This window comes from Perca fluviatilis, chromosome 2 (genome assembly GCF_010015445.1).
Source record: "Perca fluviatilis chromosome 2, GENO_Pfluv_1.0, whole genome shotgun sequence".
NCBI classification, from domain to species: domain Eukaryota; kingdom Metazoa; phylum Chordata; class Actinopteri; order Perciformes; family Percidae; genus Perca; species Perca fluviatilis.
Window position 1 is genome coordinate 36347118 of NC_053113.1, and position 26214 is coordinate 36373331.

Consider the following 26214-nt stretch of genomic DNA (forward strand, 5'->3'; position numbering starts at 1 on the left):
ATAAGAATGAAAGAAAGTAAGAAGAGAGAGCTAAAGGGCCTTGTGTGAGTAGATGAAAAACTGTGGGACGTTACACTCAGATGGTCTGTTCCGAGGTGTTGAGATTACTTTTAGACTGTCCTGTCTATTGTCCCGTCTCCTATGTCCGTGCCGGCAGACAGAAATGATTCGTAGTCGTCACTCAAAACGTAATTTAAAAAACGCAATGGTTTGGCCTCAGAGACATGGTGACCCTGCAGCATATCTGCTCACAGATGTCTGAAAAAGTTGGCTACGGTCGTTCAGAGTATTCACCTCCCCATTGTGTTTCCACATCCAATCCACAAAGCCTCTGCAAGATGTATATCACATGTAAAACCTGAAATGCTCACACTTGGAGAAATGGTGGGAAAGGTGTGTGATTTAGAGGGTGAGAGCAGACTGTGAAGGGATTTAGCTGTCCAGCCTGCCTTATCTCCAGTTCTGGTTCCTCACTGAGTGTTGGTCTTTGGGGAAGTACACATGCACGGTCTTTGGGATGGGTTCCCTGGGCTGTGTTTGGGGCTCAGCGCTCGCTGCTTTAATTGAATCATTGCTTACAACCAGAAATTTGGAGGCTTTTTCAGTTCATTAAAAGTTCAGCGTTTCAGGTTCGCTGCGCTCCCGATTACGGTATGTTAAATAGTGTTTTAACAGGCTGGAGTTTAATGTCCAGCGCAGGCCTCTGGAGGCTGATTGATTAGTCTGGGAAGACAACAGCTGTACCCAGAGACAAACAAAGACATTTGAAATTAAGCAACATAAGTTTCTATAGTATAGTATCATCAACTATTTCCTTCTCTCAAATATATTAATATAAACTATATAAAACAAACTTTACATGCCACTGTTAACCTATAAACACTATTTTATTTGCTTTTAACCCATACCTATCTATTCTAGCTGTGTGCTGGTTTCACTATTAGACAACACATCAATGTGTGTGGTTCTTACGAGCAAAACAAGCTACTATTCTTGGCTGTAACCCTCTCATTTTGTGTTGTTGCGGAGGTCCAAGCAACATGTGGCAGGAAAGTTTGTTATTTATTGGTTACGAGGCTTTTGTAAACTACTCACAATCTAGGCTTTGACCCTTGACCCCTATGAAGTCAGAAAGCTGTGTGACATAGTTTGTCTTGAGTAAAAACCTGAGGCAATGTCGTTGCACTTAATCATTTTTGCCTGTGTTATTTAATGGTTACGAGGCTGTTGTAGGTGCACAGTTACTGCCAATTACACCAAATAACCACACAGATGTCACTGATTTGTTGGAATCTGTGTTCTGTAATGAGCGATCAGCTTAATAAAATGCATTTTGTAACAGACATTTTCTTGGCAAACCTCAAGTCTGCATAATGTAATCCATCATATATTTTGAATCCAAGTGTTCACATCCAATGTCTTCATTTTCAAATAGCCCTGGCCATCTTGGAAAAAACAAGTGCAATACATCAATAATTTGAAGCCAATAAGGAAGCTTATAATCAGATAAATACAAGTAGGGCAGAAATGCAGTTTTTGGCACGGCACTGCTGAATAACACCACCAGCCATAATTATACTGTTTTTTTTTGTTTTGCTGTGTAAATTCAACCTAACCCACCTGACATGCAGCATGTGACATCACTATGTGTTTCCTTAAGTGGAAACAACTATTTTGGACCATGAATCGAAACACGGCGTCACATCCTTGATAAAACATATCTATTCTCCTGCACAGCTCTGCCTACCTCTCTCTGGGAGGTTATCAACAGTTCATCAAGGGAACATGGAAGCGAGAGACAATACCTTCCTCAAATCCAACAGGCTCTCGGGGTGGCTCGGATCACTTCAATCAAACACCAGCACCTTGAACTCGGATAATTCCAGGAGGAAGAGACCCGTCATGCATTATGAGATTGTCAGCTGCTGTTGCGATCAAAACAAACATAAATAGGCTTCAGCGGGCTTGGCGTTTCCCTGGATCACCACGGCACGGCTGTCTGTTAAGAGACCTCAGCGACGGGGAAATAAGTACTTTCATCAATTTCAATCTGCGGTCTTTCAAACACCTTATGATAGCTCGGGGTTTAATATAACCACACAGGCCTGTCTCACATAATCTAACAGTAGATTAAATATGTGTTCATGTTTATAGAAATGTAATGACTCTTGCTAAATACAGTGTACAAAAGAACACTGACACTATTTAGACACTGAAGTCAGTTAGCAGCAATATACAGACTCAGAGTTGCTCATGATGTTTTCTCAATTACTTTTATCTTATAAATTGAAATAATCCAGCCTTAAGTGATGGTCACAACAAAAAAACTGGCATACATGATGACGTAACAAAGGGCATCTTTTCTTTTGCATGACAGGTTAAAGTGCAATTGATTTAGTGACAGTTCTTTTTATTAGGCTACAACATTGTCGTTTTTTCAAAGTATTTACTCAATTGTACTTAGGTAAACTTTTTGAGGTACTTGTAATGTGTTCAACATTGTATGCTACTTTAGACTTATACTCCACTACATATCTGTATTTAACTTCACTCCATTTATCTGACAGCTAGCATATGGTTATTTTCAACTTACAACTTTACACACAAAACCTATAATCAGCCTGTAAAATGTGATGCTTACAGACTAAACTATCATGCAGTGTATGAAGTAGTTAAAGTTATCAAGTACCATACTAAACACACAGCTTACATGTAAATGCATCGATAATAATAATGATCCAATGATATAATAACACCGGCAGGGGTAAAAGTTCTTAAATTACATTTTGGTGCTGTTGTACTTTAAATGCAGGACTTTTACTTGTAATAGAGCATATTTATAACTGCTGCTACTTACTTAATATGACATATCTGAATACATCATCCCACACTGGACATTTTAACATAAATATTGAAAGGTGTTCATCACTTAAGGCTAACTCACCTAAATTCAATTTACTTAGCCTACCTTTAATTTGCAAAAAAAGTTGACCAATCTTAACATTTATATAATGACATAAGTGGCCATGAGCCTGATTTCCCACATAAACACCCAATCAATATGTCTGATTTATACAGTGCTCAGCATAAGTGAATACACCCATGCTAAAGTTGACTAAAAAGAGGAATTAAAAAAATCATCTTTTGGAAATTGATCTTAATGCCTTAATTAAAGAAATAAGGAAAAAGCCAACCTTTAAGGACACCAATTTTCTTTGTGAATGAATAATGTATCGTAAATAAATAAATATTCTTCCTTAAAATACAGGGGGCATAAGTAAGTACAACCCTATGTTAAATTCCCTTAGAGGAAGGCAGATTTTTATTTTTAAAGGCCAGTTATTTCATGGATCCAGGATACTATGCATCCTGATCAAGTTCCCTTGGCCTCTCGAATTAAAATAGCCCCCCCACATCATCACATACCCTTCACCATACCAAGAGATTGGCATGGTTTTATTTCAGTTAGCCCAATAGCTGGTTTGATTTGCATTGAGAGATGATTTTATGGAAAGTACCCCATGCCAATCTCTTGGTATGGTGAAGGGTATGTGATGATGTGGGGCTAATTTTTTTCGAGAGGCCAAGGAACTGCATCTAAAAATCTGCCATTTTTTTACCTCTATGTTGAATGGCTATTTTTTTATTATTATTCTTTTAATACAAAGAAAATTGGGGTCCTTAAAGGCTGGATGTTTACTCATTTTTTTAATTAAGGCATTAAGATCAATTACCAAAAGATGTTTTTTTTTTAATTCCTCTTTTTAGTCAACTTTAGCATGGGTGTATTCACTTATGCTGACCACTATAGTTACTGCGTGTTTTTATATGGTACACACAAACCAGAGGTCATAACATCCATAACTTTTAATCCCCCCCCCCCCACCGAATCACTGCACTGCATGTCCTCCAAGATAATAAGGCCAGTGGGACTCGCCGCCGCCAAGTGCACCATTGGGTGTCGCTGTGCGCGTAAAGTCTCCGCCGGCAGGTTTGGTCCGACCGGACCCCAACACAGTCTGAAGTGTCAGATAGTCTTGTTAACACGTGAGATATTCAGTGTATGGAAGAGAGTGAAAGAAAGGGAAACCGGGAGACAGAGGGCTGCTAAATAACACGGAAGATAAGTTTTGAGAGGGAGAGAGAGAGAGAGAGAGAGAGAGAGAGAGAGAGAGAGAGAGAGAGAGAGCGAGAGATAGGGAGCTGGACTTGGAGGAAACTGCGGAGGACCTAATGAGGGAATGCCGAAAAGGAGAGCAGACATACGGCCAGAGCACCAGACATGAGTCCGAGGTAAGATTGCGATCCGGCGGGGATGGCACCCGTGCAGACGTGTGCCCAACGGGCAGCTCTTTAGAGGACCATGAGAAGTGTGTCCAGGTCTGAATGTATTTGATGTCTTTTTGTATTGAGCCGATGGTCCTGTAAAGCCTTCACCACAGACAAAGCGTGATCATCTGGATCATATGGGCACGTCCCCGGCCTAAAGCTGACGGTCTCTTCGGCTATATCAGAACGTTTTCAGTTTTCAGTTTTTAATCTTGACATAGGCATATTTAAATCATCCAAGACGCTGGAGGTCTTGCGGTTAGTATTTTCAACATAAGAGGCAGGCGTAAAGTAAGTAATAAAAGAATGTTTTAATCATTTTATTTTGATACTGTATAAGATATCTGTAGACAAGGGAAACTAATTGTAAAATAAATGGGAAGCAGTTATTTTAAAGATAAAACAGTGCACACAGTGGGCTCTACGTTACGGCACACAGCTGCGTTTACTACTTATCATAAGAATATTTCAACACACAAGTCCTTGATGCGTTTTTAAGTTGGTAGGTAGGTTATTTAAACGTGAAAATAGGCCCTGGTGTCCTTGTGTTGACAGTTTCCAGTGGCCTTTTACCTGCCCATTTATAATAAATACACTGTCAGTGGTGCTGTCCACTTCAATATCCATGTCCAGCTGATGGGTGGAAGTCACAGCAGGTGTGTTATACCTGAGAGAGAGAGAGAGAGGGGGTGTTTAAAATGTTTAAAGTGGTTTATCAAACCTCTATTTAGTTTCCACTAAGCTGGTTGTGCTCTTTAAGTGAAGCCTTTGGCCTAAGGGAGCATTAAGCCTTCAAATCTTCTCAGGGGAGGTCTGCAGGGAGGGTGAGAGACACCTTAATTTATTCATTTTACTTATTAAAAAAAAAGGGTACGACTAAAGACTACCAAGAGTGGCGAGTTCATTTCCTAAACGACACAAAAAAAAGCAAACACGCACTGTGATTAATGTTGATTTCATTTTGGCCCCAGTGACAAAGTTAGAATAAAATATGGTGGTGTTTGGGTGAGGGAGTCCAATTCCTTAAAGGTCTCGACATTTAAAGCTTTAACAACTCTCGATGCAACCGGCAATATTTATCATTAAAACTCCTCTCCAAAAGTGGGCTGCCTGATCCTAAATATGCATCATATATATGTATATACGTGCGTGTACCACGGCTGCCTGTCTCTTTAAGGCGATGTGTTGAGAAGTTCAAGTTGGGGTCACTTGAAGTTCCTGCCCTCGATTTTACCTTTTAGTTTTATTATAGACTGACATCACACGGGGCGCTAAAACACTTAAGGCGCATAGAGGCTCCATTATCATCCCGGTGCGCGTTATTGCCCCGACTCAAAAATAGCTAAGGAAATTACTAGAAGAAGAAGAAAAAAAAAAAAAAAAAAAAAGGAGGAAACTGATGCTGGTCTAAGCACGTATTTTTTATAGGAGGGGATGAGAAAGAGGGGAGAGGAGGGGCAGAGACACACAGAGAAAGAGGGAGAGGGAGGAAAGTGGGTGGGAGGACGGACCTAAGGAGCGACAAGAAATTCATATCAATTAATAATCATAAAAAAAAAAAAAGAAAAAAGAAAAAGGAGCTGGCAGACGCTCTCGGAAAACTGGCATGGGTTTTTGGAGGCTGGCAGTTCAAAGCTGAAACGTCAGATATGAGTGCTAGAGACTGCGGAGATGATCATTAAGGGAGACTTAGATCGGATGGCAGAAGACATCGGGCATGCAGGTAAGAGCTGATATACGCTGCACGCGCGCAGGCACCCAGAAAAGAATACAGAGGAAGGATGACATTTAGGTTTTTAATGCATGGAACTGTGCAGTGCATGCTGTCAGAGAGCAAATGTGTCTTTTTAAAAAAAATTTTTTTTATTAATCCTCGCTATATATCAGTATTTTATATCATGCAGCGTTTTACTTGGTTATTATTGCAGTATCATTTTGATATCGACGAGGAAGGCTCCGCTTGTTCTTTTTCTCACGCCCATTTATTTAATTCGGTTGAAAATGTGTATTTTTCCCCCCTAAAAATTTATTAAGGCTTTTAGGCTAGGTTTTGTAAAACAAAAAAAAACAAAAAAAACATTCCGGATCAGTCTGATGTAATGGCGAATTTAAATTCACATATTATGCTTCATCAATCAGCAAAATGATGTCTTGTTAAGTACTCGGAACTTTTGACAAGTTTCACTCACTTTGCAAAATCAGATTTTGAAACATGATTTTTTTTTTTTTTTTTCACCTTCGAGTTTAATTCTTTTTAAAATGGTTTTTGAACTCCGATTGAATGTAAAAGTTAAAGGGAACGTCGACCTCTGTCGAAAGGGAACTAACAGTAGCCTGTAATAAATTGAATAAGGAAGCAGTAAAATAATAACCATGTCTCTATTGGACAAAACAGGCCCATTACTGCGTATGTGTGTGTGTGTGTAATAATGTTACTCCGAACACAGACGCCCTAAAGAATATTACAGGAATATTTTGTGGTGGATTTTTTTTTTTAGTGCATGAATTTCTGGTTTCCTTTATAAAAGGCGAGCTTTTATATATATATATATATATATATTTATATACGTGTATGAAAGAGAAGTGTCTCAGTGCTGTTGACAGCTCTGAAGGAGGAACAGCTGTCTGATGCGATGCACCTTGAAGTAGGCTACAGCTCTGTTTCTGGAGGGGATTTAAAAGCTCTTTTGGCGGAGATAAGGTGAAGGTTTAAAGGATGAGGCGCTGCAGCTCCCCTGTACTGTAGAAGAGTAAAGAGTAAAAGAGTTTAGAGACGCAGAGGGGACGCGCGTCCTCTCGGCGACACACACACACACACACACACACACACACACACACACACACACACACACACACACACACACACACACACACACACACACACACACACACACACACACACAACCTAAAACGGGACGTGAAGTAGTACTCCGATGTTAGGCAGTGAACTTCAAATCCCGGGGAAAATGTAATTGTCATTTTGTCTCATCTACCAGGAGAAGAAATTAGAAAATAGTGCAACTAAAAAAAATAAATAAAAAAAATCTGTTGGAAAACCTGCACGGCATAAAATGATTGTAATCCAAAAAACTAAATAAAAAAATAAATAAAAAAAAGACAATTTATCCCGTTTATAAACCTACTTAAATAGGCATTACGTGTCGATTATAACCATATGATAGGAATAGGATTATTCGTGATCTGCTGTTTAAATAAACGGTTAACTCGGCATCGAGATTAAGACGCCCTTCCGACACTATTTCATAAATGTGTGATGATTTTTAGATACGCGATTACAGCAATCAAACAGGAAACCGACTCTGACTCCCCATGATGTTTGCTGACCTGCCTGAAAGTCGACTTATTCACCCACCATTATTATTACTGCTACTGCTCGGTCTGCGCTTTTTTTTTTATCACTTTAAACTTAACTTCAACTTAATTGTCAAACTCAGTCTGTTATTTTAATGCATGTAATGCCCTCTTGTGAGTCATAAACATGGCAAAAAAAAAATGAGTTGGATTAAAAGTAATACAAAAAAACTACAGTAAAATATCTTCTTGCAAATTTACACTGATGCTGTATTGCAGCGTTGCCTCATAAATTGAACATGGGACGGTGTATGAATGTGGTCAAATGGGTTCTAAAATAAACAAGGCTCCATGAGCATGGGCTGCAAATTGAAATGAAGAAAATAAAATGTCAACACAACGTTTTAAGCAGATGTCTGGAGTGTTTGTGTGACAGAGGCTGCATGTAGAGGTATGGAAGTTTAGTCTCCTGCTTCACCCAAAACCCCCAAAGTGACAAAACAGACAGAACACAGCATCAAATGGATATTAATCTAATGCAAATAACTGAATGTCATCCCCGTAAACTACGTCCCCATCATCGAAGTTTCCTCAGCATGTTGACGGGTCATTAGAAAAACCAGAATGCTATCAGATGGAAACAGCCGTGCATCCCAGAAGGACTCCAGTATACTTCTCTCAGGACTGCATGTGCAACTTAGAATGAAATGATTTGGATTTTGATTTAGCCCGTTTAACACAACAGCCATAAACAAAACAAGCTTGTAGTGCAGGCTTTGAATGTGCTTGCTCTAAGATGTGTCCTCTGACTAAATATCACTGCAATCATACATGGCTTCCTAACAGGATGCAGTGAGCTCACACATGCCCTCCAGATCAAGACTTTTATGTTTTTCTGTGGCCTTTCACTTTTTGTCAGTATAGGCTACATCAAACAGGGGCGCTCAGATATTTTAAAAGACAAGTTGTAGCTTCTCAAAAGACTCACTGGGATCCCAACGAGGGAAAAAGAAAAGAGACTCTTATTGTCCTGATGGGAAACCCACAGCCACCTTGACTGTTGTTACCACAAGGCATTACCACAAATCATTTCGTGTATGCACAGCATACACATTGCAGGTGCACAGAAATGTTGCTTTTGGCATGAGCTTTTTTTTCCCCCTTGTATCAAAAAAAGATTTTACAAAACATGGCAAGGATATATAAAATGTGGATTTAAATGTTTTAGAAGCCCCGTTTAAAAAAAATTAAAAAAAAGGTCTTCATAAATCAGGATATAAAGAAGGCTTCATTTTCGGTTATGCTATGTGTTGCAAATGAACCGTGTCGCATGATACGGCGCTGTAGACCGCATACAGACGGGAATCTACTGATTTTGTGTGCGTGTGTGTGTGTGTGTGTGTGTGCGTGCGTACACAAAGTGTCACCATGCTCGGCACAGTAACCAGTAACAGTAAGCTAAACACTCCTTAATGCGATGGAGGCTGCAAAAGTTCAACGCGTTGTGGAAAGTACTATTTCTCATATCACCCTCATTTCTAAACATGTTTGATCTGACCGAACGCTGAAATTTATAGTAAAATATGGCTGCTGAGTAATCAAAGCCAGACAGAAACCAGAAGTGGAAACACTTTAGATGACAACTGGGGACACGATGGAACGTAAATCCACCTAAACCTGTCTTACCCGCCTTTTTATTCATAGCCTATTTTTTCTTCTTTTATTTATGTTTTAGAAATTCATGACCAGATAATAAGTAATAAATAGCATACAAGTCATACGTGTACATATGAGGACAGCAACTTCGGATTTTTCTTTCTTTTTTTTTTTTTTCTTTTTTTTTATAAAACTTGTGGTGGTATTTAAAAGATATTTCCTTTCATATTGATGACTGTTCTACGCATGATCACGAGCTGGACGTCATACTTATTCTGGCTTTTCATTTTCCGTTTCATCAGTGATGACATTTCCTTCTGATGCTGACCATGCAATTACAAAATTACACCGCTTAAACTGTACTAGGGAGTAAATCTAATTTTTTTTAGGAGTATTATCAGCGATGCATTGTAAGAGGAGGTGATAGGGACATGACTCTTTGTTCAGGATTCTCCACAATTCCCTAGTAACTCGTTCGTGAAGGTTTATTTTACTTAAATTCATACTTCCCTATTCTTGTGCTGAGCGTGTAAACGGTATGAAATAAACAAGAAGTGAATGAGCTGGTGTCAGGAAGACCATGATCAGACGGATGACATGATATTTATTTAGTAGCTTGTTTCCCACAAGTGAGACTAAGCCCCTTAGGGACAGTTGAGATGGGTAATCTCATAAGTAAACTATCCTCAGATGCCACTGATTGAACAATACATTGTGTTTCATGCATGCAGCTCATATAGTTTATTTTAGGCTTGATGGAACAATTACTGTTGATATTTGAGTGTGTGTGTGCGCGTGTGTGCAGTGCATTAGATCCCTGGAGCTCATCATAATGTAAAATATTGAACCATGTTATGTTGATTTACATCCTGTGCGCTCAGTGCTCCTTATATGACTGGGCAGAAAGGGGAGCCGAAAGTCCCATCTTTTTTTGGATGTGTCCGTCCACCACAGGTTTATACCTGCTGTTCCTCATACTTGTGAAACATTCATCCCTCGCTTTGTTTAAAACTCTGCACGCCACTTCTGGAATACTTTATCAGGAAGCCAGCGGTTACAAAATATCTATCTGCTGTTCACGCAATTTTGTTTTTTCTTTCTCTTTGCTCGCTGCAGAGGAAGTGAACGCGTAGACTTGAATTTCTGATAATGAGAAAACCACTGCAGCCGCTCACCTTCAGTGAAAGTTCACTCCTACCAAAGTGGCCTTCGTGTGCACTTCCCACACATACAATCTTTACTCTGTGCATGTTCCATCGAGTGGAATCTATGAATTAAACATGATTATGTAAACTGTAACGGTTTTGAGTTTGCATAAAAACGCAATTTAATTAAGTAGTGTTTTGTGATTCAAAAGAAAATCTGTTATAAATTAATTTATCTATATTCGTCCTCACAAATATGCAACGCATATGCAAGGGATATTTTTGTTTCCATATTACTCCTAAAAAATTCCTTTACTTTTATGTTGGCAATATAATCTTTTGGCACTCAAACCACTCATATATATTTTAATATATTCTGATGTGTGAATCATAGATTTGATAGAGTCCTTTAAAATAAAAAAATAAAAAAATGCTACAATAACTATTCTCGTGGTGCAGAAAATGACACATTATTGTGTTTTTGTGTATCGAAATGCTGACTGCCGCATGATGTTTTACAGATATCTGTTGTTGCAGGTGGCGGACTGAAGACGATGCTGGATGCCATGGACGTTCCAAGTCATGCTAGGGATCTCCTCCTGCAGCTCAACAGCCAACGAACCAAAGGCTTCCTGTGTGATGTTATCATCGTGGTGCAGAACGCCCTCTTCAGAGCTCACAAGAACATTCTGGCTGCCAGCAGCCTCTACTTGAAATCTTTGGTGGTCCATGACAATCTCATCAACCTCGACCACGAGATGGTGAGTCCAGGGGTCTTCAGGGTCATTCTGGACTACATCTACACAGGCCGCCTTAGTGAGGGAGACCCCACTTCCCCCACTGAACCCAATCTAGGGGCCGTCTTGGCGGCAGCCAGCTACCTTCAGCTGCTCGACTTAGTGGCTTTGTGCAAAAAGAAGCTGAAAAGAAATGGCAAGTACCCTCCCCGCCCAGGTCCTGCATTTCTGCCCTACCCAAAGATGGGGCCCAATAACATGGGTTTAGGGAGTGGTGGCAGGTATAGGATTTCGACTCCTGTCATTCAGTCCTGCCCTCCAGGTGGAATTTTAAATAACAATGCAACCCGAGCATCACCACTAGAGGAGCTAGTTCCCCATAGACTAGCCGTTCATGCTGCGGAACTGTATGCTCCCACCTCCATCCAGGGCTCTCAGGTGTTCCCGGCCCTGCAGTCAGCTCTGCCTGCCCATATTGGGCGCTCAGCCCACCCTGAGAGGAACTGCTCCCCCAGCTATGGCCTTGATCTCTCCAAGAAAAGCCCCAACTCCCAGTCTCAGCACACACCCTCTCAGTCCCATCTGGCGAACGCTCACAACGATGAGGAGCGAGACGGGACTCTGAGCGGACGCACTAGTCCCACGCAGGGGACGAATGGAAGGGCCTTCCCCTCCGAAAAAATGGAGTCGACTGACCAGGCAAGCTCCCTCACTCCTCCACCATTCCTCCATCACAACCAGCCTCTTGGCCCGCACCTCCCCCACCTGCACCGCTCGGGCTCCCAGGGAAGAGATCGCTACCCGTGCCCCCCCAGCCCTGACACCCCCACAGAGGGTGGAGAGGCAGGCAGAGACATGGGAAACATCTACCGCTGGGTGAAACACGAGCCACTGTCGTACACAGCTGAAGATGAAGATGAGGATGAGGACGAGGAAGAAGCGGGGGAAAACGGAGAACAGCATCATAACCACCACAAGGCCGGGGAGGAGAGCGAAGGAGCCGACGACAAGAGCGGGTCGGGCACAGAGGAGACGGGCAGCAGTGAAGGCCGCCCGTCCCCTTCTGGACAAATGGGGAGGTTCCACATACCGTATGAGCCGGAGAGCTTCGGGGACAATCTGTATGTCTGCATTCCCTGTGACAAAGGCTTTCCGAGCTCAGAGCAGCTCAATGCACACGTGGAGACACACACGGAAGAAGAGCTGTACGGCAACTCCGGTGGGGAGATGGGAAACGGCAATAACGGCAGCACCAAAAACATGAGCAGTAATACAAACGGTTACGGGAGTCTGAACAGCTGCAACAGTTTGAACAGTCTGTCCCACCTGGAGACCAAGTCCAGCCAGGGGCTGGGCTCGGGGGGCATCGGGGAGATGATCCGACCCTACCGCTGTTCCTCCTGTGAGAAGTCCTACAAAGATCCAGCCACTTTGCGCCAGCATGAGAAGACCCACTGGCTGACCCGGCCTTACCCCTGCAGCATCTGTGGCAAGAAGTTCACGCAGCGCGGCACCATGACGCGCCACATGCGTAGCCACCTGGGCCTTAAACCTTTTGCCTGCGACTCCTGTGGCATGCGCTTCACCCGCCAGTATCGCCTAACCGAGCACATGCGCATCCACTCAGGGGAGAAGCCCTACGAATGTCAGGTGTGCGGAGGGAAGTTCGCTCAGCAGCGCAACCTCATCAGCCACATGAAGATGCACAGCAGCGGAGGGACTGCAGGGGGCCTGACCGCGGATGGGAAACTGAAGCTGGACTTTGCCGAGGGCATCTACCCTCTGAGTAAATATGCGGCAGAGCATCTGGGGCTGAAGCAGGAGAAGGCCAATGAGCTTCTCATCCAAGCCCAGCAGCAACTGGTAGCTGATGCGAAGGTCATGGAAAGCCTCTACCCGCTGTCCAAACTGGCCTCAGAGCACCTGGGCCTCGCCCACGACAAGATGGATGTCCTGGGCCAACCCCTCCCCCCTCCTCCACAGGCCCTCTCTGAAGCCCGCACCATTGACCGCTACTCACCCAGCTAAGACCACATGACCTGTATAAATGGCAGTCACCAATAGATCTGTGCACACATAACTTGCAGTATTCTAAAGCCATTCACCTCAACACAAATCTCCTCTGCACTTCAGACTCAGGCCAGGAGGAATTGGCCTGCTCATGCACACCAAAAGGTGTAGACTCTAAGTGCCTTTATATGCATCTAATGTATCTTAAAGTCCTCCTTCATAAAGGAGCTCTGTGCTATTCCGTGACCAAGAGACACTCACTCAAAGAAGTCCTGTATTTATGTACAGTGTATGCAAACAAACTTAAAAAAAAGAAAAGAAAGAAAATTACAGCCATTGAGCCAAAGTGACAAATTGAAAACCCAAATGAAATTGTTTTATTTATTTTTGTATTTTGGTGAAATCCAAAGAGAAACTGTTGCAAGGAAATGTTGCAATCTGACCCTAAACCTGTGTACTATCAAGTATCACCAGTGTACAAGTAAATGAAAAAGCACATAAGGACAAGATTCAGGGTTTGAGTCCAGACCTGAGCGGAACTTTTACCAAATGAATAAGCCAACTCTTCTGGACTTTAAAGTAATGGGAGGATATTTTTTTTTTTTCCTTCTTCTGTTTTTTTTTTGGGGGTACTGGATCATTTATGTATCCCAGCTTCTCCAAATCATGCTCCTGCTTCCCAAGTTGCAAGGGAATGACTGGCATCTCGGTAAAGTCTCCTCTGTTTTATTTTCTCCACATTTTTTTAAAAGTAACCCACTACCCCACATACTTGTGCGGATAAAGACTCATGCTATGTGACAGTAATGGTAGCTTAATCAGCCTTACACGCAGCGTGTAACCCTTCTTGACCTAAAACTTTGCATTCTGTCTAACATCCCTTAGCTTTCAGTTGTTATTGAGATGCAATAAGCAAAGCCCTGTGATCTCATAACTGGGACACGATTGCACATACCCAACTGATGACACACTAATCCCTGTTCACGAGGAGCGTAGCTTCATCTCGCTGCGTAGACGAAGCGTGGGTGTTGCCTCTGACATTGTGTAATATTTACAATTATGGATGCAGCCGAGCAGAGAGGCAGGGACGAGGTCAGAACGGATGGCACAGAAATCTGTCATTTACTTTCAACAGCAATTACTCTATTCACAGCAGCCTGATGATTCATCGTGTAGCGACGGTAGTCGGACGCCGCATTGCCGCAGCTCCACCGTCCCACCTCTCATTTGTCCTCCCTCCCCTGCAGTCTGTTGTCTGGGAGCCCTGCTACCGTTGACAGGCCAAAGTGAGTGCTGTACTCAGCCCTTTGCCTTAAAAGCGCTTCACTCCACTCCACTCGCCCCACACAGATACACACTCCCTCCCCCTCCACAGACACATAGCGAGCTGCTAATCTGTCCGCGATATGAACATGAGAAGGGGTTTGTGGGTCGTCCCCTGGAAGCCAGCGGGCGAACAGCGCACCCCAGCTGCCGTGCCTCAGTAATCCCTGTGAAATCTCACTTTCTCCTGGACAATTCCCACCGCTCGCCGGCATGATGTCCCATTTCATGCCTGCCATCTTACCCCTCTGATCCACTTATTAACATCGTATCCGAAACCGAGCGAACGTCTCCCTGCCCAGCCTCCCTTTCCCGCTTGTATCAAACGTGAAATCAAAGAATGACATATTTCTGTGTTGGCTGACCAGCAGTTCCTCCAGCTTGAAAACAAAAGAGCACTTAAAAAGGTTGCGGGTTGACGGCACATTTTTGTCTTTCAAATGTTTATTCCAAAGAACGTGCTGGCCTTTGGTTTTCTTTAACCACTTTTACTGGTCCTTGATTCAGATTAGGAATGTCTGACCACTATAGTGCCAATGCCAACCTCAGTGGGTGAATGTGAAGACTAAAGCCATAAATACACTGTGATAGAGGTAGTGAATCCTAAAGGCTTCAAAGAAAAAAAAGAAGAAAAAAAAACAGAGACAATGTGCCTGACTTTTGGGATTGTTATTCTTTAAATGTAACAATAATTTAAGGGCTTCTTCTCTGTAGCATATGATCATATCAAACATGTTGTTTTCTGTCACTTTTTTTTTTTTTTTTGAACTGAAAGCTACGCACGAGAAACTGGTGCTTACCTCAGGACTGAACCCAGCATGGGGACGCTAAGCTTTACTAAACCTTCCAATTACAATGTCAGCACACACACTTACACAGACACCCATGCACACACACTTTTTTATTTTCTTATCAACAGGGCTCAGTGTTCCTGTGTTAAACCTGTGGTTTTTTTCTGTGTTTATACATTTCTTGTTTTATGGTGAAGAGATAACATGTGATATTAACATTTTCTTTGTTTTTATTTTGTACTATGCGGTATACATTTTCTATTGTGCTGTCCTCAAAGAGGCTTGTGCTGGTATGACCAATTCCAGTTGTTATAACATAAGGCAAAGTCATTTTGGTCGCATCTTAACTGGCTGTTTGTGAATTTCTGAACCACACTTTAGCGAGCATGATGGATTTGATCTTTGGTTTCAACCACACAGAATATTCTCAGTATTTCCCTAAACAGGGGAACATTGGCTTTACAGGGCGAGTATGAAAAGTAGCCTCATATTTCTCCAGAGGTTAATGAACTTTCAATGACGAGAGCCAGACTGAGGCCGTATTGCATGCACACAAACACACACACAGGAAGCCAGCTTGTTTTGGATGATGCTTTGAGTTTTGGGACTGTTTTGTCAAGCTGTGTAACAAAAAAGAAAAGAAATGATAGGCTAAATGAAACCTTATTTACAACTTTGTCCACAAGCAAGTGCATACGTGTTCAAAATGTACAGCAGGCGGCTGTCAGTCGTGGGACTTTCAGTCCCCTCACTTTTTCACTCGTTTAAATGAAAATCTGTCTCCTCCTTTTCCCTGCCTTACACCATTAAAATAACACACAGTGTTTCCACTGTTACTCCAAATCTGCGCAGGAGGGAAGAGCAAGATAACGGCTGAACATTTCTGTAGGATGTGCACAGTTTAAAATGTGCTTAATTGCATTAATGTGTATGACAGACAGAGGGGGGAGGAGGGTTGGGTATCTATAGAAAAGGGAAGCGTTTGCTTGTCTGTTTGTACGCCCCTGTGCCATTCGAGCGTATGAAGGGCCGTTAATGCATGTCCTGGGAATAGGGTTGGTGTGAAGGAGAAGAGCTGAGGAGCTGAGGAGCAGGAAGTGAACTTTTGGCTGGTGCGTTGTGTTGAGCAGGATGTGCCGTGTGCTTCTGCTCAGAGGCAGATAGAGAGACGGAGAATGGGGAGGGAGAGGAGCAGGGAGAGCGCAGCAGGGTGGACGCGAGCCATTGTCTCAGTATGAAAGCCTGTTCGTACTTCTAAAACTCTCCATTCAGAAAACAAGTTGACTGTATCTTCTCTTTTCCTTCCCCTTTTTTTTGCTCTTTGGGAATAGACCTCTGCTCAGTATCACGGTGACGCGACATCATGGGCTTTCCAAGGGCTGCACAGCGAGGAAGCCATTCGGACATTTTGTTACAATTTGGGGATTTTTTTTTTTTTAATTGGGGCAGCGCTGATCAATATGAAGGGCCTAGAAACTGTAATGTAATTCATAATTTAGAAAATGGCAGTATTTTTATTGCTCTGTGGTTGATTCAATTAGTAAAATTACAAGAGTCTTGTTTCAATTTGCTGGTGTAGCCACTTGCCCCATGGGGGTTTTATGCCATAATGCCTTTGTTAACGTTATTTATAGGACACACCCGCCCAGAAAACCTCTCATTGCCACCAAAGTGGTTTTGATGAAGATGTTTAGAAAGTAATAAACTCAGGCATTCGAAACAATTTATTAGTTACATCAATTGATATAATGAAAATGAACGAATGCAAACATAAATGAGTGCAGCGAGACAAACCGCCAACTATGAGATGTGGGTTGATCATTTTATTTCATTTTTTAGGCCACTTCATTCCTTTCTAATGTTCTTATGGCAACCATCCCAGGCCCGTAACTTTTGCAACACTAACAGTATACAAGTAAAAAATGTCTGGATGAGTTCCAGTGGCCCCGTGTAGACCAAAAAAGGTTTTAGGTTTAATGTTGAAAAATGTAAAGCATGCCTTAAAGCTTTCTACCAGCAGCAGCGGGCCGAGGTCACCTATGTGAGTCTGACAGGCTGTCACATAGGTCACACCGCTGTTTGACATTTATTGGGTTTCCGATTGTGCCAAAAAGACAGAAGCACTTCTTTTTTGTATCACAGATGCTCAAAACAAAACTCAGCGACAATCTTAGTAGTTTTGGTCGAGCTAAGTTTCTGACCAACTTTGACTTTGCCTTAAAAAGCCATTATCTAAGTGGCTAATCTTGAGAGCACAGCGCAGACATGCCACTATTGTCCAGTGTACATATTTTTTTTTTATGGGGACTCATGTTCAAATGTAAGCTAGAGCCAAATAATATCAATAATCAAAGCTTTTTTTTTTTTTTTTTTTTGGCATTGAAACCAAAAAACTGCCCCTTAAGTCAACCAATACATATGTGTCTTCAATATAACAAGCGTTGATTGATTCTGCAACGACTTGTATGCGTGCGTGTATGCCTGGGAGTGTGTAGGTGTTCGGATGTGTCCGCATAGTGCACCTGTCCGTCTACAAGTCTGAACGCCGTTCCCACAGCGTAGCAGGGTGAAGTACAAGCGAGAGATTCAACACTTTCAAGAGTCTTTATTACAAGCAGCTGCTTTAGATTTATTTCCCCCCGAACTGCACTTTTCTGGAAAGATCATTGCATTGTGATTTTTTTATTGCTCTTATGATTCCCCCCCCCCTAGAAGTCCCACAATTGCCTTTCCTCTGGCACTTTGCTGTCCTCCTCTTCCTCCCTCCAGCGCAGAGCTTGGCCGCGCTCGTTCGCCGCCCCTGTTAGCCTCCAAGCACGGCTTCCCTGCTCACCTCTCTCTGTCCCTTCTCTCTTCTTACACTCAACACAAACCGCTGACCCACAGCGCCCGCTGCCTCCCTCCTCTCCCTCCTCTCCCTCCTCTCCCCTGATCCACTTACTTCCAGCTGTTTTTCATGCTGAAGAAGACAGTTGTCTAAATGTTTATGTGAAGAGCTACTTTCTTTTTCTTTAAGCCCTGATCAATTTCCAAAATGAACTTTGTGGCATGTTTGAAAATACAGCAGATGACGAGCCAAATATATATATATATATATATATATATATATATATATATATATATATATATATATATATATATATATATAAAGGCTGACATCGTTATTGTACTGTGATCCTCAAGCCAAGAAACGGCTTACAAAGGGAGATTAAAGACAGCATATCGTTGTAGAGGAAATGCAGAATAATGTGAGGGGAAATGTTCAGGGGAAAATATGCTCAGAAAGATGCCAGTAAAGTAAACATGTATGAAATTGCACAATTGAGCCGGGCCTCGGCTGCACCAGCCAAGTCATGTACTCAGATGGAGAGAACAAGTAAGGGAGAGGAGTTGAGAGGAAGAAAAAACAGAAACAAAGAGAAAAGTAGCCTGTGCTTGATCGTCACATAACGAAGAAAAAAAGCTGGTTGCTTTGTGAGTCTCTTCACCTCCCCTCACCTCATTCTGTGATTTACTCCATTTCATTTCCCTCTTTTAGGAAATTATCTTGTGAGGAAATTAAGTTTTTCCCTTTAATTGTTCATTGCTGCAGGTCTTTTTTTTTTATTTAATTTTTTTTAAATGTTAATGTTCATGTCAGCGAGCCCTCAGAGATGTCATCCTTTTCCCAGGCCTAACAATTATCGCCCAATCAGCCACGACCCACAGTAGGCTCTTTGTAGTTTAATAGGGAAGGGGGGCGGGGGTTCTGGCTGCCCGTGTCTTCTTCCATCTGTTTATCTTGGACCTCTGTTTCTGTCTCTACCTTAAATGAATACAAGACAGACTAAGTGGACTTTGGCTTGAATCTTTTAGTTTACAGTGTACAAACAAAGACAAACAAAGAGCAAGGACAAGACATGCAGGAATTTGAAAGAGCGAAAGTTGGTCAAGGAGAACATTTGATTGTATATCGCTAGACGCACGCACGCACGCACGCACGCACGCACGCACGCACGCACGCACGCACGCACGCACGCACAGCTGGAAGGCAGACTGCTGCTCCAGATTAGGTCAGATTAAATTAGGTTTCCCTGCTCCGTTTGGAGTGTCGCTTCTTGTAGAAAAAGCCATTATTAAAGAAAAGGTGATTCCACTGACGGCTTCCACCCAACACACTAAAACCTGTGCCAAAATATTACAGAGCCTCAGGGTCCACACACACACACACACACAAATCTATTCTGCTTTTGCAAAAAGTGTAGAGATGATGGATTATGATCTAATAAAGATCACTGTGACGTTTTGAGGTGGTTGTACCCGACTGGTTGTGGTTCACGGATAAGAAAGTTCAGCAGTAACACGGACTGCCACGCAGACAGTAGTAGCTGCGGATAGATGGAAAAATATATGTACACATGTCAGAATACATACATCGCAAATTTACAATGGAAATTAGATTCTTTTCAGTGGAAGACAGGATCTTATTTCAGCAGGCATGAAGCAGAAACGTCGATAATGTCCAGTGTTTCCTTTTGTGGTTTTACAAGAGTTTATACATAGCAATTAAAGCAATACATCAAAACCAAACAGTATTTTTGCATTTTCTGCATTTCATTGTCAATATTGATCATACTTTGCTTTAGTGAAATGAATGTATTTATTGCATGTCAAAATGTTTTATAGTTAATTTTTCTGTAAATTTCAATTGTGTTTTTTTTTTTTATTTTAATGATGGTGTCTTGATAAAATCATGGTGATAAGGCTTTTATTTTTTTAAAAGCCAATGTGAAAAAATGTCATGTTTGTTTTGTTTGTTACTATACTCAAAATCAACTTGGCAATAAAGTGAATTGCATAACGGATTTACAAGAAAATGTGTCATTATTTAATTCATTTAGTGGTCTTTTGCACGTCCAATTCAAATACAAATTATTATAAATAATAAATTCCATAATGCATTATTATACATCATACATTTCTACTAGACACACATTCCATTGAACTACTTTTCAGATACGTTTAAATTGATATTTTCTTGGAATTTAATTACACTAGATTCACCCCATTTCAAAAACTGCCACATCAAACCTTAAGTATTAGAGCAGCACAGCAACCATTAGTGTTTTTGACACATTTATTGCGCGTGATATGGGTTTCACATAAAAAGGAAAAATGTGAGACAAAAAGACCACGATCAAGCATCATTTCACAGCAATGATGACCGAAAAAGAACTAGCGACTTCTGTTCATTCTTCTATAATACGTTCGCCTTCACAAGTCTATATCCTCCGGTACAGAGACATGAGAGTGCCTCATTTAAGACAGAGAATTTCAAATGAATCTCATACATCACACACAGTCCACATGCAACAATGAACAGATCCATTACTCTGTCAGCAGGAGCAAAACCACACACGCACGCACACACACACACACACACACACACACACACACACACACACACCTTTTTCCACTGTGTGAAAACCACCTTATTATCACCCGCACATGGGAAATCAACGTGCCTTCCAGATGTTTGATATGAATCAAGCATTTTGCCACAAATTATGTCTTGACATTAAAACAAATTAGCATTTCCTTTCGCAGGTGCTGCAAATCATCAACGCTCATGAACTCGAGGTGCTCCCTGAGAGCGATCACATTCACCAGGTGTAATTAAAGACGTCGTCGGCTTTATGCTGTTTGAACACAAGGTGAAAACAAAAGGAACGGCATGACGTTCATCGACATGTCTCAGGTCATTCTGTTTCCTAAACCTGGAACGCAGCCTTAGGTTTCTCTAAGTTAAAGGAAAATTCCAGTTTAATCGAATGTGGGCCATTTCCTCAGTTGTGGCTATCATACTGTATCGATTATCAAAACCCAAAGTCCACTTACTAGCTTTTTCCAGAGCTTTCAAGCTAGTACGTGTTTCCAAGGTCAGGAATTAACTTGTCATGATCTTTTCTATCGCTTATGAGAACATTATGCTCTCGAAATGTATTGCAGAGATCAGGGAACATCACTGACATCACTAGTGTGAAGTCCAATGGGGCAAGAAACTAGGGATGGGAATCACCAGAGGCCTCACGATATGATATCATCCCGATACTTATGTCACAATACGATATTATTGCGATTTTAAAAATATTGCAATATTCTGCGATATATTGAAATGTATTACCTTTTTTCCAACTTCAGATTTTTACCAATTTCAAATGATGTCCCGAAAGGACAATTTTGTCAACATCTGTTTTATGTAAAAAGATACATTTCTCTGCTTGTTCATCTCACTTCAATTTTATTGGTGCAAAATCAGATTGTCAAGCAGACAAACTGACCAAGACATATATAATAAAAGATCGATACTTGGCGTCTGTGTATCGATACAGTATTGCCACGAAAAATATCGCGATACTATGCTCTATCGATTTTTTCCCCCACCCCTACAAGAAACACAAGATGATCAGACAGGTTGTAAACAAGCCAAAAGCCTTGCGTGAATTGTTTTTTTTGTGGGAGTGTGTTGCTTCAGGTACTGGTCCATCCATCCATCCATCTTCGTCCGCTTATCCGGTATCGGGTCGCGGGGGCAGCAGCTCCAGCAGGGGACCCCAAACTTCCCTTTCCCGAGCCACATTAACCAGCTCTGACTGGGGGATCCCGAGGCGTTCCCAGGCCAGGTTGGAGATATAATCCCTCCACCTAGTCCTGGGTCTTCCCCGAGGCCTCCTCCCAGCTGGACGTGCCTGGAACACCTCCCTAGGGAGGCGCCCAGGGGGCATCCTTACCAGATGCCCGAACCACCTCAACTGGCTCCTTTCGACGCGAAGGAGCAGCGGCTCTACTCCGAGCTCCTCACGGATGACTGAGCTTCTCACCCTATTTCTAAGGGAGACGCCAGCCACCCTCCTGAGGAAACCCATTTTGGCCGCTTGTACCCTGGATCTCATTCTTTCGGTCATGACCCAGCCTTCATGACCATAGGTGAGGGTAGGAACGAAAACTGACCAGTAGATTGAGAGCTTTGCCTTCTGGCTCAGCTCTCTTTTCGTTCAGGTACTGGTGTGACATTAAAATACGGTTAAAGTAACATGTTGAAAAAGCTCATCAAATGCCAAAAGGCTGCACAGCTGTTTATACTTTGAGATGGGATTTTACATCTCTGGGAAGTTATCACAGCGGCAACCACTTTATCTTCGTCGTTATTTAAATGGCTAATGCGGCGATGACGTCATGTTGCGTCGTGACAAAAGCTGAGCCTGGATAAACTTCTTTGCCGGATTACCTGGCTTTTTGGTTTTTTTGACATAGCCCATCCAGCTACATCAATATACTGCCCTCATCTAACTACAATGGGAGAGTCTTTGTCAGTCTGTGCTTCGATTTTCTCGACAACCGTTCAACCAATCAACACACTTGGCGGGTGCATTGCTGCAGGCTGTTCTGACCGTCAACTAGGGCTGGGCAATATATCGATATTAAATCGATATCATGATATGAGACTAGATATCGTCTTAGATTTTGGATATCGTAAAACCGTAATATATTAAGTGTTGTCTTTTCCTGGTTTTGAAGGCTGCATTACAGTAAAGTGATGTAGTTTTCTGAACTCAAAAGACTGTTCAAGCTGTTCTATTATTTGCCTTTACACACTTTGTCATTAAATCAACATTTCTGATGATTAGTTATCAAAAATCTCATTGTGTAAATAATATTTTGTATTTAGTCAAGAATATTGTGATATCTGATTTCCTCCATATCGCCCAGCCCTACCGTCAACTCATGTTGACCGGTACCCTGACCGGCTCACAGTCACCTTTTTTCTAGCGGTTACCAAAAATGATGAGTATACTATATTATAGGGGATGCAACTATGTCTTGGCAGGTGTATTGCTCAGGACCGTGCAGTGTCGAGTGTGAAGTTGTTTGGATGAGCAGTTCTCAAGAAAGCTGCAAGCATCACTACCGGGGGCCAAGCAATCAGGCACGTTTTGAACGGGCACTGCACTAGTACAAATGAATAAGGGGTGGGGGGGGGCTGTGTTTTTTTCACGCAGGGCTAGAGTTGGTCTGAACACAGCCACAAACCGAAAGTTGATAATGTTGGTAATAATCCCTTGCTGCACAAGAAAATTGCACTTGTTACTAAGTACAGCAGGTCAAAGATGAACCGGAATATCAATCTATAAACTGTGATGGAAGTTTACAACAGTTCATTTTGTTTCTCTCTTCCAAAAGAGTTTGACTTCACTGGGAGTTAGTTTAAGACCGGTTATAATGTGTGACTGCTTGTGAGGTTTGCCCTGTTGGACTTTGTAGGGATTAGGGCTGCACAATATATCGCGATAGCCACTCAGAGATTTTTTGTGTTAGTTGAAAGAAAATATCAGCAGAAAACTGCACTTTAAAAAGAAACTTTCATTCTTTTTTTTTGTGGTGGCTTTTATACTCAATTCAATGTTCAATTTGTTCAATAAAAGAATGCTGGAAATGATTAGCTTTCGTTTGTTTAAAATTCAACAACCAATTTGTTGTATTTGAGCAGAATACTGAAAGCAGCAGAAATGCAGACCTGAGTACACTTTAATATCCGTTTATTCATCGCAAGTAATATCGTTATCGCGATATTCAACAACGTTATTGTGTATTTTCTACATATCGTGCAGCCCCAGTAGGGATGCTGCTGTGCTCTAAGTAAAATTGAATCAAAACCGATAGAAATGATAGCGAAAAAAAAGACAGTAAAAACAGTAAATGTTCCTTTAACTATAAATCGAGAAACCTCTGTGTGTATGTATGTATGTATTTATGGATGTAGGTATGTGTGTCTTTCAAACGATCCTGCATGCGCAAAAGACGTCACATCACACGCAGCACACACGTCACATTGTCCGCCGAAAACTGATTGCTGTCTACTGTAGTAGAACAATGTTTTTCTGTGAAGTAGCAGTAGCCTACACAGTAGGTCAGTAGTATACAGTTAAGTTGCATATTAAGGGCTTTGAGGGTCTTTTTTCATGGTACAAAAATCCAGTAGTATAGAAATATGGAAAGCTACAAGCAGCAATACAGCAAGCAACGCAATCAGCCCGTTCCAAATAGGAATGTTTTGAATGGCACTGCACCCGTATCTTCATTTCAGGGGCAGTTGTCAAAAACCTGAGTGCCCACTGCTCAAACTGAGAGACAAGGACTCCTTCTGGCAGCAGGCCTGCCTACACCCTGCTCTCTTGCCTCTCTGCCACTCAGGGACATCATATATTAAATGGCAAAGGTCTGAGGTGTCTGGTGTCGGGCACTGAGTGCCCTGGGTTAGCCTGGTAATATGTCTGTCTGTGTTTTCCTCAGAGATAGTGCAATGGACTTTTCAGGATGTGAGCCACGTATGCTCGGTGAGACCTTTTTCATAGGAATAAAAAACATCCATAGATGAGGTGGCCAATCAGTGGGTTTCCAGTGGACTGGAAGTTTGCGTAACCAGGGGCTTCAGAGGTAGAGTAGATGGGACATGAGAAGGGCAAAGGTGTTAACTGCAGAGTCATTAAAAACTCTGAGGGACTCTGATGTCTGCGCACATAGACGACCTGCAGTGACTCTGGTTTTTTTTCCTTCACATACTGCCCATGGCTGCCCATGGTGCCTGTATTCACCCTCCGTCTGAGACGCTCTGCTGGCGCGTCTTTCACTTTAAAGGTCCAATGTGTAGGAATATCTCCCATCTAGCGTTGAGATCATATATTGCAATCAACTCTCTCGCACCACGCAGTTCAAAGTACGTATTACAGCTACGGTAACCTTCACGCATCAAAAAGCCGGTCTCTTGCTCTTTTCAATCTCCTTTTTCTTTTTCTGGGCGAAGAAAAAGACTCCTGTTCCTGAAATTTGGATTTTGAATACGTGTGGTCCTCCATGTTTCCTTCTTCAAACTCGCCGGGGCCGGGAAGCTACGATACCCATTAGCAGCATTAGCAGCACCTGTGAGTTTATCATGTGACAACGAAAACGCGAAAGGCGGAGCAGTATGTCCTGTATGTCCCTTACCGGCTAACGTATTTCAAGATGGCGCATGAATATGGAGCGTCTACCCCAGTTCATGTGAATGCAAATGTTAAATTTCAAGCCAAAAGGAATACTTGGAGTTGATGGTTGGTGGTAAATATTCATGAAAAAGGACAAGTTTGTGAACGGGCAACACGGATTTTGATAATGAACAACTAAACACATTACACACTGGACCTTTAAGCCCTACTCCCGAAACAGTCTGGTCTGCTCTGATTGGTCACCGTTTCTGGGTCTACGGAGTCTCCGCATCTGTGCTCTTCTCTCGCTGTCTAAGTCCATACTTTTTACTGTAAAGTGTCTTTGAGTACCATGTAAAGCGCTATATAAATAAAATGTATTATTATTATTATTATTATTATTATTATATAACGGGACTGTACCAGTCCCTGTACCTTGTTTCACCATGCCGTGAAAAATCACAAATAAAGGCTTCTGATCCAATAACTACGTAACTACGTAACGTCACAGACATCATTGCGTCAGGGACTAAAACCCTGGCGTCCTAAGTGAAAGTCCTGTGTTTGTCTGACCCAATCACCATCCCAACCTGACAACTGGCACGGTATGGCATCATTCTGGGCCAGGACTAGAAAAAAAACTGCTGAAACCAGAGCGTTCAGAACAGTATGAAATCTGAAGTTTTGGCTCACAGGGACTTCTTTTAAATATGTTTACATCATTATTTAAAACTTTGGCCATGTTTGTTACATCCGATATAGGGCTGGGCAATATATCGATATTATATCGATATCGTGATAGGAGACTAGAGATGGCCCGATACCATTTTTTGCTTCCCGAAACCGATTCCGATACCTGAACTTGCGTATCGGCCGATACCGAGTACCGATCCGATACCAGTGTGTCATA

General features: G+C 42.1%; 1 protein-coding gene across 4 annotated transcripts; it reads left to right on the forward strand.

Moving 5' to 3' along the window:
• Positions 1 to 3978: 3978 nt before the first annotated feature.
• On the forward strand, positions 3979 to 17026 carry hic1 (hypermethylated in cancer 1). 4 transcript variants are annotated; one of them, XM_039824198.1, is made up of 2 exons: positions 3979 to 4293; positions 10964 to 17026. In XM_039824198.1, the coding sequence occupies exons 1-2, from the start codon at positions 4234 to 4236 to the stop codon at positions 13205 to 13207; spliced, it is 2304 nt and encodes a 767-aa protein (XP_039680132.1). In that variant the 5' UTR covers positions 3979 to 4233; the 3' UTR covers positions 13208 to 17026. The 4 variants fall into 4 exon arrangements, with proteins under 4 accessions (XP_039680132.1, XP_039680160.1, XP_039680151.1 ...); XM_039824226.1 differs by having other exon boundaries at positions 10980 to 17026; XM_039824217.1 differs by lacking the exon at positions 3979 to 4293 and adding an exon at positions 5852 to 6052.
• The last annotated feature ends 9188 nt before the right edge of the window (positions 17027 to 26214 follow it).

Coding starts and splice junctions, on each gene's coding strand:
- hic1 (XM_039824198.1), top strand. CDS start 4,234: ATGAGGGAATGCCGAAAAGGAGAGCAGACATACGGCCAGAGCACCAGA. Junction 4,294..10,963: donor GCACCAGACATGAGTCCGAG/GTAAGATTGCGA, acceptor GATGTTTTACAG/ATATCTGTTGTTGCAGGTGG.